At 44.4% G+C, this 14853-nt stretch overlaps 1 protein-coding gene across 1 annotated transcript; it reads left to right on the forward strand.

The window, feature by feature from the left end:
- Positions 1 to 409: 409 nt before the first annotated feature.
- LOC308308766 (endoplasmic reticulum chaperone BiP-like) lies at positions 410 to 6629 on the forward strand (the record flags this gene model as incomplete). The annotated part of the gene is made up of 4 exons (XM_080754219.1): positions 410 to 2296; positions 3908 to 4046; positions 5838 to 5881; positions 6603 to 6629. Exons 1-4 carry the CDS (start codon positions 776 to 778, stop codon positions 6627 to 6629), a joined length of 1731 nt encoding a protein of 576 aa, XP_080610345.1. The 5' UTR covers positions 410 to 775.
- Positions 6630 to 14853: the final 8224 nt, after the last annotated feature.

The following is a 14853-nucleotide window of genomic DNA, read 5'->3' on the forward strand; positions in this document are numbered from 1 at the left end:
CTGGGTGTCAAGCGGGCTTGGCCGTCTCTAGTTCAAGGTAAATGCTATAGCAGGAAACAATGTGTTCTTTCTACTTTTTCCACCACTGGCCATAACAAGGCTTATGCAAGTCGACGCATGGTTCCCCCATGCCGTCTATGCTCTTTCCAAATATGGACGCAATAACATCATGACAACATCATGCATACGTCATAGCAAAAGTATCTAAAAGGGCAGATGGCAGCCATATCAACTGAGTCCATTGACACAGTTCAGTATTGTTATCGTTAAACTGGCTTGGGCATTTATTCAAAGTGAAATACAAAAGAGCATCTATCTTTAGTTGGGCATACAAGATAAGATGAGGCTGTTGTGCTTGCTGCTTCTGCTGTTGGCCAGCGCCACATTAGCTGCCAGCAATGACAAGGAGAATTTTGGGCCGGTGGTTGGAATTGACCTGGGGACCACCTACTCATGTGTTGGAGTGTTCAAAAACGGCCGTGTCGAGATCATCGCCAATGACCAGGGAAATCGCATCACCCCATCATATGTGGCCTTCACAACCGAGGGCGAGCGCTTGATCGGTGACGCCGCCAAGAACCAGCTGACCTCCAACCCAGAGAACACGATCTTCGACGCAAAGAGGTTCATCGGCCTCGCTTGGGGCGATCCCTCCGTGCAGAAGGACGTCAAGTACCTTCCGTTCAAGGTTCTTGAGAAGAAGACCAAGCCCCATTTTCAGGTGGAGATCAGCAGTGGACAGAAGAAGACCTTTACTCCCGAGGAGATCTCTGCGATGGTGCTGTCTAAGATGAAGGAGACCGCTGAGGCTTACCTGGGAAAGAAGGTCACACATGCCGTGGTCACTGTCCCCGCCTATTTCAACGATGCACAGCGCCAGGCCACAAAGGATGCCGGCGCTATCGCCGGACTGAATATTATCAGGATCATCAACGAGCCGACTGCTGCCGCCATCGCCTACGGCCTTGACAAAAAGGAGGGAGAGAAGAACATCATCGTGTTCGACCTCGGCGGCGGCACTTTCGACGTCTCCCTTCTCACCATCGACAACGGCGTGTTCGAAGTGGTCGCCACAAGCGGCGACACTCACCTGGGAGGCGAAGACTTCGACCAGGCCGTCATGGAGCACTTCATCAAGCTCTACAAGAAGAAGACCGGCAAGGACGTGAGCAAGGACAACCGTGCCGTGCAGAAGCTGCGGCGGGAGGTTGAGAAGGCCAAGAGGACCCTGTCCTCGCAGCACCTGGCCCGCGTGGAGATCGAATCCTTCTTCGAGGGCAAGGACCTCTCCGAGTCCCTGACCCGCGCCAAGTTCGAGGAGCTCAACATGGAACTGTTCCGCTCCACGATGAAGCCTGTGGAAAAGGTGTTGAAAGACTCCAAGCTGGAGAAGTCCGATATCGACGAGATCGTCTTGGTCGGAGGCTCCACCAGGATTCCTAAAATCCAGGAGCTGGTGAAGGAGTTCTTCAATGGCAAAGAGCCTTCCAGAGGCATCAACCCTGATGAGGCCGTGGCTTACGGAGCTGCTGTGCAGGCCGGAGTGCTGTCGGGAGAGGAGGACACGGGTGACATGGTCCTTCTCGACGTTTGCCCCCTGACTCTCGGCATCGAGACCGTCGGAGGAGTGATGACCAAGCTGATCCCTAGGAACACTGTGGTGCCCACGAAGAAGTCCCAGACCTTCTCGACCGCCTCTCACAATCAGGCCGTCGTCACGGTCAACGTCTACGAAGGCGAACGCTCCTTGACCAAGGACAACCACCTGCTGGGCAGCTTCGGTCTGACCAACATCCCTCCTGCTCCGCGCGGCGTCCCCCAGATCGAGGTTACCTTCGAGATCGACGTCAACGGCATCCTGCGCGTCTCCGCCGAGGACAAGGGCACTGGCAACAAGAACAAAATCACCATCACCAACGAGCAGAACCGCCTGACGCCCGAGGACATCAGGCGCATGGTGGACGAGGCAGAGCACTTTGCCGACGAGGACAAGAAGCTGAAAGACCGCATCGACGCCCGCAACGACCTGGAGAGCTACGCCTACACCCTGAGCGCCCAGATCAGTGACAAGGAGAAGCTCGGCAGTAAGTTGTCCGGCGAGGAGAAGGAAGCCATCGAGAAAGCCGTGGCGGATAAAATCAAGTGGATGGAGTCTCACCAAAACGCTGAACTGGAGGACTTCCAGGCCAAGAGGAAGGAACTGGAAGAATTGGTGCAGCCCATTGTTAGCAAGCTTTATGACGGAGCGGCTGGCTCACAAACTGACAGCGGAGAGGGCGAGCAGGAGAATAAGTCAGTATGAATAGAAAAGCAGTTCCTGCAGTAACTCTGTGGGTTCGCTGAAAACACGCACAAAGTATATTATGTGCAGTAGAAAAAGTACACAATTAACTCATAAATAGCACCGCACACTTCATACTGGTGTGATTTATTTTTATTGTCTGTGCCAGACAAAAATGTCAAAAAGTATAAAGAAATACAAGCAATAATAACTGTAAAGCTGAACAATTTGAAGTTTGAACGAAATGTCTAGCACAAAAACATTGGAAGTAATAGGAGGCCCAAAAAAGTGGTGGAATATAACTTTTTTTTTTTGTTTTTTTTAGATTATTATCATTGTTCTTTTTGCTTTCCTGCCTTTATTGATAGTTTAAGTGAAGATTGACAGGAAAGAGAGAGGGAGAGATGGGGGGAGACAGGCATCAAAGGTCAATGGCGGGAATGGGACTCCAACCTGCCACACAATGTCAGGCATTAGAGTCTATGCACCTGGACTGCTAGGCCAGCAAGCTCCCCGATAAAGAAGAATAAATATAAAGTGGGGACAACTAGTGTGTTCTCGCTGGAGCGAGCCCACAAATATGAAAGGGATGATTTTTAGGCAGTGACACTGTACATAATCAGGGTTTGATTTGTTGGGGGCTTCTTTTAACCACTTAAACCCTATCTATGTACAAACAGTGAAAATGGATGCTATTCAAGTTCACAACATGTTGTGAATAGCCATTCACACCCAGGTCCGTTCCAACCCATTTTGGTGCCCGACGCACAACGACTATGTTTTTTTTTGTTTTTTTTCTTTTTTGCTAATTTTTTGGTGCCCTTCGGTAGCGTGATGCCCGGCACGAAGTGCGTCCTGCGCGTCATGCCAGTGGCGGCGTACTGTTCACACCTATTCTATTGTGTCACCAATTCAAACTTTGTGAAATTAACTCACTTCACACTTGGTGTTATTTTTCTTGTGAAATCTTGTGAAGGTGTGATGAGAACGACTGGTTTAGATGGCATTTGTAGAACCGGCCACTTAATGGGTTATTCCAGGTGAGCGTACCGCAGTCGTAGTCTTCTAATGTTTTCCCAGGCCTTTGTTCGCCCTTGGTGTTCTGTCCTGGAGGTACCCTTTGGAGTCTCTCCGGGCACTTGATGAAGTGCAGCACTTTGTGAAGAACAAAGTGTTCCTCCATCTTGGCTTCTATCCGGCTGACATGCTGGGGTCCACCGGGACGTTTAGCCAGCCGGCAGTCATTCATTCTATACCAGTCATCCTGTGGAGAGAGAGAGAGAGAGAGAGAGAGAGAGAGAGAGAGAGAGAGAGAGAGAGAGAGAGAGAGAGAGAGAGAGATTGATTTAATGAGGGAAGGAAAGAAGAATGAATGAAAGTTAAGTGGACCATATTCTGATCTGGCACTTGTAAATCGTTATGACGAAGAGCGTCTGCTAAATGCCTAAATTGTAAATTGGCAGCGAGGGAGCAAAAAATGATGGCTGAAATGCAGCATACATACAATAGTGTCCGTCCAGTGTTTTCTTTTTCTTCACGGTTTTGGACAGCCTTCCACCCAACAGTGATGATTTTATAATGTTTGAAAAACACGGCTGTACGGCATACATGTGTTCTTGACTCCAGAAATATGGAATATGCCACACGGTGCAGAACACATTCCCTGGGATCCATTCTCGCCAGTCTGACACCTTAGTGCTAACAGCAGGACTCAGTGGATTGACTGCTGTGAGGCAGGCCTGCGTGGAGAGACAGAATGGCACTGGTGAGAGAGAGAGAGAGAGAGAGAGAGAGACCCCCCTGGGACTGTAAGGGAGTGTACGTTTAAAATCCACTAGAGGGGGCTGGTTGACAGATTTTATCTTTTAAAAAAATGTCATTGCCCCCCCCCCACCCTTCAGATTTTTTTTGGGGACCCCCCCCTGCGTGACTTGAGGAAAATGCATGGCCCCCCCTCCCCAATAAACTATATATATATATATATATATATATATATATATATATATATATATATATATATATATATATATATACATACACACACACACACACACACACACACACACACACACACACACACACACACACACAAACAGTACTAGGAGACAATAAAATGAATGCTGACCTATTAATATAGCACCCTATTTGACAATTGATTGATTGATTGAGGGTACAGAACAGTACAGTTCATTGATACAAGATCAACTAAAAGGACCACAAGAACGCTTTTGGGATTAAATGTGGGTCTCTTTGTACTCAACTAATACAGAAAGGGTCACATTCTCATACATAATTCGGTAGTCAGTGCGAATTATGGGAGGGAAGAAGTTGCAACATTCTTGCATATAGGATACGTTTGCTCCACTTTGTCAACCGCAACAAGGAATCGCTTAATAGTCCACGTCTGTCCACGGGACATGTATGTATCCAAGCTGCTTAATAATGCATCCTCCATCTCCCTGTGTTTCTTAATTCTTCAAGTTCAACCACAATGTAACCAGGCGGTAGCCTAGCCCTATTTACCTCGGAAACGGGCGATCAAAAAATAAAACGAGCGGCGGCCAGCAGACTCGCAAAATCTTGCAATAAACCAAACAGCAACTACTTTAGCAAGATACGTCTCTCTCTCTCTCTCTCTCTCTCTCTCTCTCTCTCTCTCTCTCTCTCTCTCTCTCTCTCTCTCTCTCTCTCGCTCAGTCTCTCTCTCTCTCTCTCTCTCTCTCTCTCTCTCTCTCTATCTGTGTGTCTGCGCTCCGCGCATGAAGCGTCTCCATTTGGACATGTTTTGGCACAGAGCGAGAGAGATGGAGAGAGAAAGCGAGTGAGACAGACGAGACCCACAAAGACCCATATTATATTATGCCTATAAGCCTACTGGTATATAGAAGGATTCCTTTTATCTGACTGAGCAACTCCTCACATATAGGCCTACACTATATGCGCGATAGAGGGTAAACTGTAGCTATCGAAACCACGGTTTTTGGGGGGATTGGGAATGTCACTTTACAGGATTACGTTTTGTTCTGGTTTAAGTTCATCATGGCTCGGTCAATTATGAAGCGATTAAAACAAATAAAACGTCACCTCATTCCTTGAAAAGCCTCACTTCCATGACCAATGACTATTGTGTCCCTATTACATCTAAAGATTTAAACGTTGGCTGAACTGCCAGTGCGCCATGCAGTGTGCTCCCAAAATGAACAAACTGATAGTGCGCACAGCGCACTGCCACCCTGGCAATGCCGATACGAAATTAATAGGGCATTCATATTATTCAAGTCATTATACAGCCTACCAAAAGCTGTATGGTTTAAAGTAGGCCTAATTAATATAGGTATAGGATAGACTATAATGCAGCACTCGGTGTGTAAAGCCCTGTGTTGGTTCTGTCTGTTCGCTTCACAATCACTTTTGTAGAATGCAACACAAACTCAAATTTCTCGTTTGTGTCATTTCCTGACAGTCGCTCTAAGGAAACTCTTACATTTAAATGCATTAAACTCTCTTTTCTGATCGCTGATCTTCTCTCAACTTTGGCCATTTTCCTCCTCCCCAGCGGAGCACTGCGCCGTCAGCGCAGAGTCGCCGACTGCGTTTCTGGTGAGATTTTACAGAAGCGGAATATACCAAGTCAATCAGGGGGAACTTGATAAATATAGGGGAGGAAACACGTATGAAAAATAACAAAAGAAAACATTTTTTAATACAAAATTCAACAAATGAAAGTTGCATGGACCCCCCTCCAGCCAAAATAAAAAAGTCATGGTCCCCCCTGACAATCAAATTATTATTTGAGAACCCCCCCCCGCTTTGGACTATACCAACCTTAAGTATTAGACGAACACTCCCTAATGACCCCCATTCACTCTGCCACTCACATATTCTCTCGTTTTCCATTCCACTTGTTCCCACTGACTTTTATTTTCTCCTGTATGAGCTAATAGCAATACCCCCCCTCTCTCTCTCTCTCTCTCGACCTCCTGTTTTCTATTTTTTCTGCATTTCGCCTTGTTTCTGCTTGTCATTTTCCACACCCCGCCATCTCTCTTCATCTCTTTCTTTTTTTTTGCTGATTTCCTTTCTCTCTCTCTCTCTCTCTCCATAACCTTCTCTTTCTCATCATGTCTTCCCATCCACCCCCTCTTTTTTTTCTCCCCTGAATTCTATACTCCCTTTCGCTATTTCTTCTCATCTCAACACCCCCCCAATCTCTTTCTACCTGGGGATTCATGTCAGAATCTCCTTCAGGGCAGACAGTAGACACAGAGTTGAGCAGCGGCTCAGTGTGTAACTTGTCTTGTCCACAGTGGATTGTTATCAGTTCCGCTCCAGTGACTGTGCTGTGTAGCTTGTTTTCCTGCATGGTTGCTGGTTGGTGAAGTCAAGGCCACAGCAAACCTGCATGCTTTATCCGTGTTGACTGGACCAAGCCAGCCCAAGATAAAAAATCACACCCAATGTGAAGTGAGCGGTGGTCGTGCTTGCATAACATCTTCAGACTAGGATTTAAGTCTAGGAAGTACAGGCTATTCTACACACACACATTTTGCTATGGCAAAACGCTGAGGAAAAAGGCTATAGACATACGACATATGACATCACTAGACAAACGTGATGCTACGCACACACATTTTACTATGGCAAAACGCTGAGGAAAAAGGCTACGGACACACGCACAGCTACGGACACACACACATTTTGCTATGGCAAAACGCTGAGGTAGAAGGCTACAGACATACGACAAATGACATCACTAGACAAACATGATGCTACGCACACACATTTTACTATGGCAAAACGCTGAGGAAAAAGGCTACGTACACACGCACAGCTACGGACACACACACATTTTGCTATGGCAAAACGCTGAGGAAGAAGGCTACAGACGTACGACATATGACATCACTAGACAAACATGATGCTATGCACACACATTTTACTATGGCAAAACGCTGAGGAAAAGGGCTACGGACACACGCACAGCCACTTATAGGAGCGGTTTGCACCGCTCAAAAACCTAAAGTTCCCCACCATTCATTTCAATGCCGCTTGCCCCAGTGCATATATACTCCTGAGTCTTCTGTGTTCGGTTTGATGATGCCTTGGGGGCCCTTTGCAGGCGCAGTAGTGAACTTTATGCCAGTGGTTCTCAAATTATTTTGAGGGGTCCCTAGTTGGTTAGCTTGATGTGCAACATTGTTTTCTCACTCAACACTAAAACCAGGAAAGTATTTTTATTTTTATTTATTTTTGTTGGCTATACAAAAATAGCAGATATACAAGTTCACAGCGCTTCTTTTTATGCCATTCTACTACATTATGTGCCATGCTATCCACCTGTTTCCACGGGAATTTACTGTTGTGTGTGGGACACCATAAGCATGTAGAAAACAGCTGATAACAGCCTTCATACAAGCTCACGTCGCAGATGTGACCGTTGTGAGCTTGTAGATCGGCTCGGCTGCCGACGCCAGAACTGCCGCCCACCTGCTGTGCAATGCAAGATGGGATGTTGGAAACTTGTGGATAGAACATCTGGTATTTTTTAACATGTTGAAGAATCTTAAAAGTGTGAAAACTACTGGTTTAGCAGCCATTTGTAGAATCAGCCTCAGGGGTTAAAGTTGCTCAGAGCTTTCAGACTTCAGCTATAGCCTGTACCTGTAGCCTAACAACTTTCCGGCAGCGCATTTATGATCTGTTTAGTTAGCCTCCCAAAACAATCATGCCGGCAGAAAGTGACTGTGACAATCAAGGAAGCAGGGGAAATTGCCCAAATTGAATGCCACACTTTCCCGGCAGCAAAACAAGCAGTTCTGAAAAGAATAGAAATGAGGGTGACATATCGATGTTCAGTGCACGTAGTGTTAAAAACAGGGGGGTGGGGAAGGGGCTTTTTTTTTTTGTTGCACTTGTTACCAGTTGCTGGCTTCTAATAGGATATTGGAATAAGCCCCCATAAAGTGCTTAATAAAATGCTTAACACTTTGCTGAGGTGTAAAGTAACTAAGTACATTTACTTAAGTACTATACTTAAGTACGCTTTTGAGGTACTTTTACTTTACTGGAGTATTTCCACTTCTACTCCACTACATCTCAGAGACAAATATTGTGCTTTTACTCTACTACAATTATTTGAAAAATGTAGTTACTAGTTACTTTGCAGATATTAAATTATAATATTATGAAACATAATAACCAATTTAACCCTACGTTATACCTAGGCTATTTGAAAATAGCCGATCTACAAGCTCACAACGCGTCGCATTGCGACGCATTGTGAGCTTGTAGATCTGCTATTTTCAAACATTTTACTTTTGGTACTTTAAGTACTATTCCGGATTTTTACTTTTAACAGAGTTTTTTTTTTTTTACATTGTAGTCTGAGTACTTTTCCCACCAGTCTCTTTGTGAACCTCACGTTTTTGCTCCTATCTATAGCAGCTTGTTTCCATGGCATCAAAGTACATACTATAGGGCTCAAGTGGTTGTATGCACAACCCACAAAACCATGCTGATGTCATAGCAGTTTCCTCAAAGCTAGGATGACCAGCTTATGCAGTGCAGGGTTATTTTGACGTTTTTTGTAGACTAAATGTGCAATGTTTAATAGACTAAATAAATAGACTATTAGTCGGCTAAAATTGACCAGGTTTTGTTTAAAGATTACATTGTTTTAAATTATTCTCAAACCTGCATTGAGGACTGTGAAACTTTACTCATTCATTGTGTCAAGATATCTTTTACTTGACAAACTAAGATCAGCAACTGAAATTCAGTGTCGAGTTGAGCCGGTACCATGAAATCAAAATTCGAACCCTTTTTTTTTTCTTTTTTCAAAAATGTTGCTGCTACATCAGTGGTTCTCAAGCTTTTTCATGTCAAAGACCCCCAAAATGATATGTATTTGGCCGCCGACCCCTAGAAGCAAAGATTTGAGTTAAAAATTTTCGCTTCGAAATGATAAAGAAGACAAATACAGTATGCACTTAAAAAAAAGAATTGCAGATCTACAAGCTCATGAAGGGACTCGCTATGAGCTTGTACTGTTATTTTGACACACACACAAATCTAAAATTGCACAGATTCATTCACGGTTTTAATGGGTTGATTGAAGTGATTGTTGACTTATTTTTGAAGAGCTGTGGGTCCGTGCAGACGTCACCCTTTATAACCTCCTGTGTTCTTGGCACATCGGTTTATGAGTGGGTGAGTCGGTTTATGAAACGTGACGCAAAATAACACTTGTTCTAACAGCTACATTGCTTCGGCGTACTAGTAGTGTAGGAGAGGGATATTTTGGGGCCCAAAACAACCCTTGAGACTCCACAACACAATTAAAATTAATACAGCGAGGTGGAAAGTTTTACTTGAGTGTCAATCGATGGCCCTTGTTGTTCATTTTCTCCGCGTATTTCTTCCCCAAACTTTGTGGTATAGTTTTCGGCCTGATGTTGTCTTCACCATATGATTCCATGAGGCCAATTAAAGGACAAAAAGAAACCTTAAGCAGTTTCTGTTTTTTTTTTTTTGTCTCCACTAATAGAGTTTGTCCCTTTCTCTGTTGGTGGTAAGGGATGAGATCGCTGGATACACAGATATTAGGACCCCAGGTGTTCCAACTCCGTTCTGAGAGAGAGAGAGAGAGAGAGAGAGAGAAAGAGAGAGAGAGAGAGAGAGAGAGAGAGAGAGAGAGAGAGCTTAATTCCTGATTTATGCTTTGTTGCAGGCCACATCGCACAACTAAAAGATCCAGATCTACAAGCTTGCAGCACGTCGCAGCGAGACTCGTTGTGAGCTTGTAGATCGGCAGCCGTTTTAGGCGTGCAACACCGGCACTCAACTACGGTATAAACAGAGCGCTTACAGAATGAAGAGCTGCTCTCTAACATCAGCTATTCAAATGTGAGGAGTTGGTGGTGGTGGGGGTACATCAGCTCAGTAGGGCCAATACATTAGCTGCAATTCATTGACAAACAGGCTCCTGTCATCGTGTAACAAATGGCAGCGGGGTGCGGTTTGAGTGAAGTTGTTGCTGTCTGGCAGAAACCTTGTATCTCCAAGAGTTGCACAAAATGTGCTTGTAGATCGTCTACTTGCTTGGGAAACCTCATATCTCCATATTCCCACTTTTCACATTAGTTTCCTCCAGTAAATGAATGTAGGGAAAGTAGGCACTTCCCCTGGTAGGGACTTAAACATATAAGAGTGTTGTACAAAAGTACTCTTGTAGATTCTTTTTGAGCGGTGGTTAACCGCTCCTAAGAGTGGCTGTGCGTGTGTCTGTAGACTTTTTCCTCAGCGTTTTGCCATAGCAAAATGTGTGTACGTAGCATCATGTTTGTCTGATGTCGTGTGTCTGTAGCCTTTTTTCTCAGCGTTTTGCCATAGCAAAACGTGTGTGTAGCATAGCCTGTACATCCTAGACTCAAATCCTAATCTGAAGACGTTATGCAAGCACGACCACCGCTCACTTCACATTGGGTGTGATTTTTTTATATAGTAATAAAACATGTTTGCAAGGTTTCCACCCGACAATGACAAACTGAAAGTTTGTGGAGGGAAGAGTTGGATGGACATTCTATTTTTTTATGTTGTAGATTTCTGGTTCCCTTTTTGGCTATACTTATGCGCACAGCTGTCATGCTGACGTCTTTGATTCGACAGCAAAAAGAAGAAAAAACAAAAAATGAAATAGAAAAAGAACACTGTCTGGAGGAAATGTAAGCTCAGCTGTAAAGTAGATAGCTAAAATGTTTATGTTGGTTCTCTCTCAGTCAGATTTATTTTGTACTTTATACAGAGTTTACACAGAGGGCAGTAACATAAAGGTAAAGGCATGGCTGTGGAAAGTAAAACATAGGCAAAGTAAACAAGGTAAGACAGGGTCAAATGGATCAAAACAGGGTCAAAAATGAATACGCTATGGCAGGCAGTTTAGTCACTTTCAGCATGGCACCCTTATTTTTGGCCTGTCATTACAGGTAAAAATGTTCACAGATTGTAGCATACCGGTATGTTCCCAACCAAAACTTATCGACAAGCTCACATTGCACTGTGGCATGTTATGAACTTGTTGCGACCGTCAGGTCGCAGTTAGTATGAAAACGTCCAGCACGTGTGTGTGTGTGTGTGTGTGTGTGTGTGTGTGTGTGTGTGTGTGTGTGTGTGTGTGTGTGTGTGTGTGTGTGTGTGTGTGTGTGTGTGTGTGTGTGTGTGTGTGCGTGCGTGCGTGCGTGCGTGCGTGCGTGCGTGCGTGCGTGCGTGCGTGCGTGCGTGCGTGCGTGCGTGCGTGCGTGCGTGCGTGCGTGCGTGCGTGCGTCGCGTGCGTGCGTGCGTGCGTGCGTGCGTGCGTGCATAGGCTATGTGTCTACTCTCTTCTCTCCGTTCCGCCCCTGATGCTCTTTAACCTTGAACTTGTGACAGGCTGTTGCTCTCCTCATCCGTTTTTCCATTTAAAGTGTAGGCACCATGCAATTTGCCTTGTAGAACTGTTGACACATGTCTCTAAAGGTCCCCCTAAGTATTTTTAACTCTCCCGCCGCTTCGAACGTTCACGTTCGCCCCATTTTTTACAGAACCTCGATGCCAATACGGCGCTCGTTCGGTTCGTTCGTCTGATGACTGTAAGCTGATGAGGCGTCGCGCGGCCGTCTACTGTAAACACATTTTCCGCGGTGATGGTGTAAAAAATCCATTATGCGTTAACATCAACGGAGAACAATTCACTTCCTTGTTGATTTTCTCTGGCTCTGAGGCTCTGTGGCCAGTGACTGGTCTTCTTCTTCTTCAACACATAACAGGCAAATTCACATTCATTCTCGCATGACGCCGCCCTCTGCTGCCTGGCAGACCAAAGTGCACTATTGCACAACCAAAAAAAATAAAAAAAATAAATAAATGTCTGTCTGTCTATCTACTATAACGTCGCAAAGGTAAGCCGCTTTTTGATGGCGCCAGACCCAATAAATAAATAAATAATCTGGCAGTAGGAGAGTTAACATATTATTTGAGTCATATTAGTTTGAAAATACATAGTTACATTTGAGGTTTATAAATTAATAAGACCAACAGCGGCCATTTTGGGAAATAACTTGAAAATGACGAGAGCGAGCGAATCTCTCTTGCCCTCTTGTCTCGGTGAAATGCAAGCTGGACACGCCCATTTCTAAAATGTGAAACACTCCAGTAAAGTAAAAATACCTCAGAATTGTAGACCCCTACTTAAGTACAGTATTTGAGTAAATGTACTTAGTTACTGACTGCAGGCGAGCCGGTTAGGAGAGCTAGTCGCGGCTATCTCCGCCTCAAAGTACATCAAAATTGTACTTAAGTACAGTACTTGAGTAAATGTATATACTTAGTTACTTTACACTCTACTCACTGCAGGCTGCGAGATGCGAACGGCTCTCACCCACTCATAATGATGAGCAAAGCCTCGGTCAAAGTGCTTGGTTTAATGTTTTATTTTAACTCTTATCTTCTAATTATTATTACTTATCCTCACAAATAGTCGCCCTGTCTGGCTGTCCCCTATTTAGGCCTATCTTATTTTGTCATGATGATTTGTCCCAGGAACGGCCCGGGAAAGAAAAAAGCTCTGTAAAAATCACAGAGTCACAATGGCTGGTTCGTCCCGCACATGAAGCTGTCAGCACGGCATGAACAGCGAACAGCAGCCACTGTCTGCAAAGCCTGGAGCTACGTCAAGACCCGCCCCTCGTGACTGTAGAAGTATGCGACTCAGGCGAGCTCTTGCTTCAGCATGAATACAGAGAAATCAGTCCGGTCAATTACAAAACATGACACAACGTGTGATAGCATACATATCGTTGGTCATGGTCGCTGACAAAGTTATGTATTTACTGTATTATTAGGTATATATTTATATTGTAATTCTCACGGCCATTTCTCCACTGACTACCATTGGTCACGTGACCAACATTCCTCAAGTGATGCGTTGTTACGACTCGTGGCTCTCCGAGGCGGCTGGGCGGTGCTTCGGGAGTTGAGACCTCCTTCTTCTGACAGCTCTGAATATTAACCCTTTCAGGGTATAGTTGCATTGGCAAATATTTTCACAATTATATCACAGTTATTTTGACACAAAGTAGAGCCCGTTCTGTTACCCTTCCTTTAAGATACAAAATGTACCAAGATAGCATTTCTACCAGAGGAATGTATTTTCAGCTGACTTTTTTGAATCCTCCAAACTCAATCGAAACATACTGATTTGCCTTGAACAAGCAGATTTCAATACAAACATTTACATATTGCCTGTTGAGGCTGTATTATTAACATAAATCTGATACATGGCCTGAGAGGGCAAATTGGCTTTTACTGCAACAACAGGATGAGAATTACAACTATAATAGAAATGTTAGAATGACAATTTGGTCGAATTCATATCTGTTCTATTTAATTGTATCTGCACAGTTCCTTGACTGCAGCTTTCAATCCTACAGCTGACTTCACCCACGGACTGCGACTTCTACACTACTCTGTGTGTCGGCATTATGATCTGTCCTAAGTGATAGGCTACTATGGTCGTCCTTAACTTAACAATCTGTGTTAATAATAGTTAGTCACTTAATACAGCCTGTTTATATGTATCAGCGGTGGACACTCCAGGAAGCTTCTGCCCAACGTGCTATCAGCCCAGACCAGGAGGTTTGAAGCTATATGATCTGTCTGTGATGCTATTTCTCTGCCTGAATCTTCCTAAATAAACTGTCAACACTTCACCCTGACTGGATATAAATATTTTCCATAGGGCAACCAAATCTGTGCTCACAATAATTCAGTGTATGCATGTAATATACACAATATATTGTACACGGTTGGTACTAGAAATGGACTGAACTGGTCTACAGTCCCCAAACTGAAGTTTGTTTATGTATGAGTGTGTGAATGTGATTCAGGTCATTCCTGAAAAATATAATTTATCTTCTGCGAACCACCCCTGGTTAAAGGTACATGAAACACAAAATCACTTTTTCTATAATATTATATCAACGAGTCACAATTGTGATGGGCGGCAATGATATGGTTCATTTTGTCCGTAGGGTTGTGGATTCAGAGCTTTCTGCTGTCTCTGTAGCCATTTCTGTGCACTTCTAGTTTTTGGGTAGAAAATAAATATTTTGCACCACTCATTAAATATTTGCTCTCTGCTTTCCATTAATTCGGCATGACGTGGCTTATCTAATTAATATTAATGTTTGTAGTCGCCTTATTTGGAAACGCACATGAGTTCTGGGCAAACAGAGCCACACCACCGTGTTCACATGCCGTGGCCCGTGAGAGAAAGCTGTTTGGTGGCTGCTGCTACGGCTAGCTCGGCTACATAGCCGATCTACAAGCTCACAAGGCGCCGCGAAAGCGACGCGTTGAGCTTGTAGATCTGCTATTTTTCGCGCATGTGGACTTTGTGTGTATGCGCGTATTGCTTTGTAACCAACAATCAAACTAGCCAATGTATTACTCCCACCAATATGTTCAGACAACGTGTTCAATTTAGGCAAAAAGTGTCCCATGTGTTTCTTTTATTTCCCATGTGTTTATTTTATTTC

This window comes from Nannobrachium achirus, assembly GCF_963921795.1.
Source record: "Nannobrachium achirus genome assembly, chromosome: 23".
NCBI lineage: Eukaryota > Metazoa > Chordata > Actinopteri > Myctophiformes > Myctophidae > Nannobrachium > Nannobrachium achirus.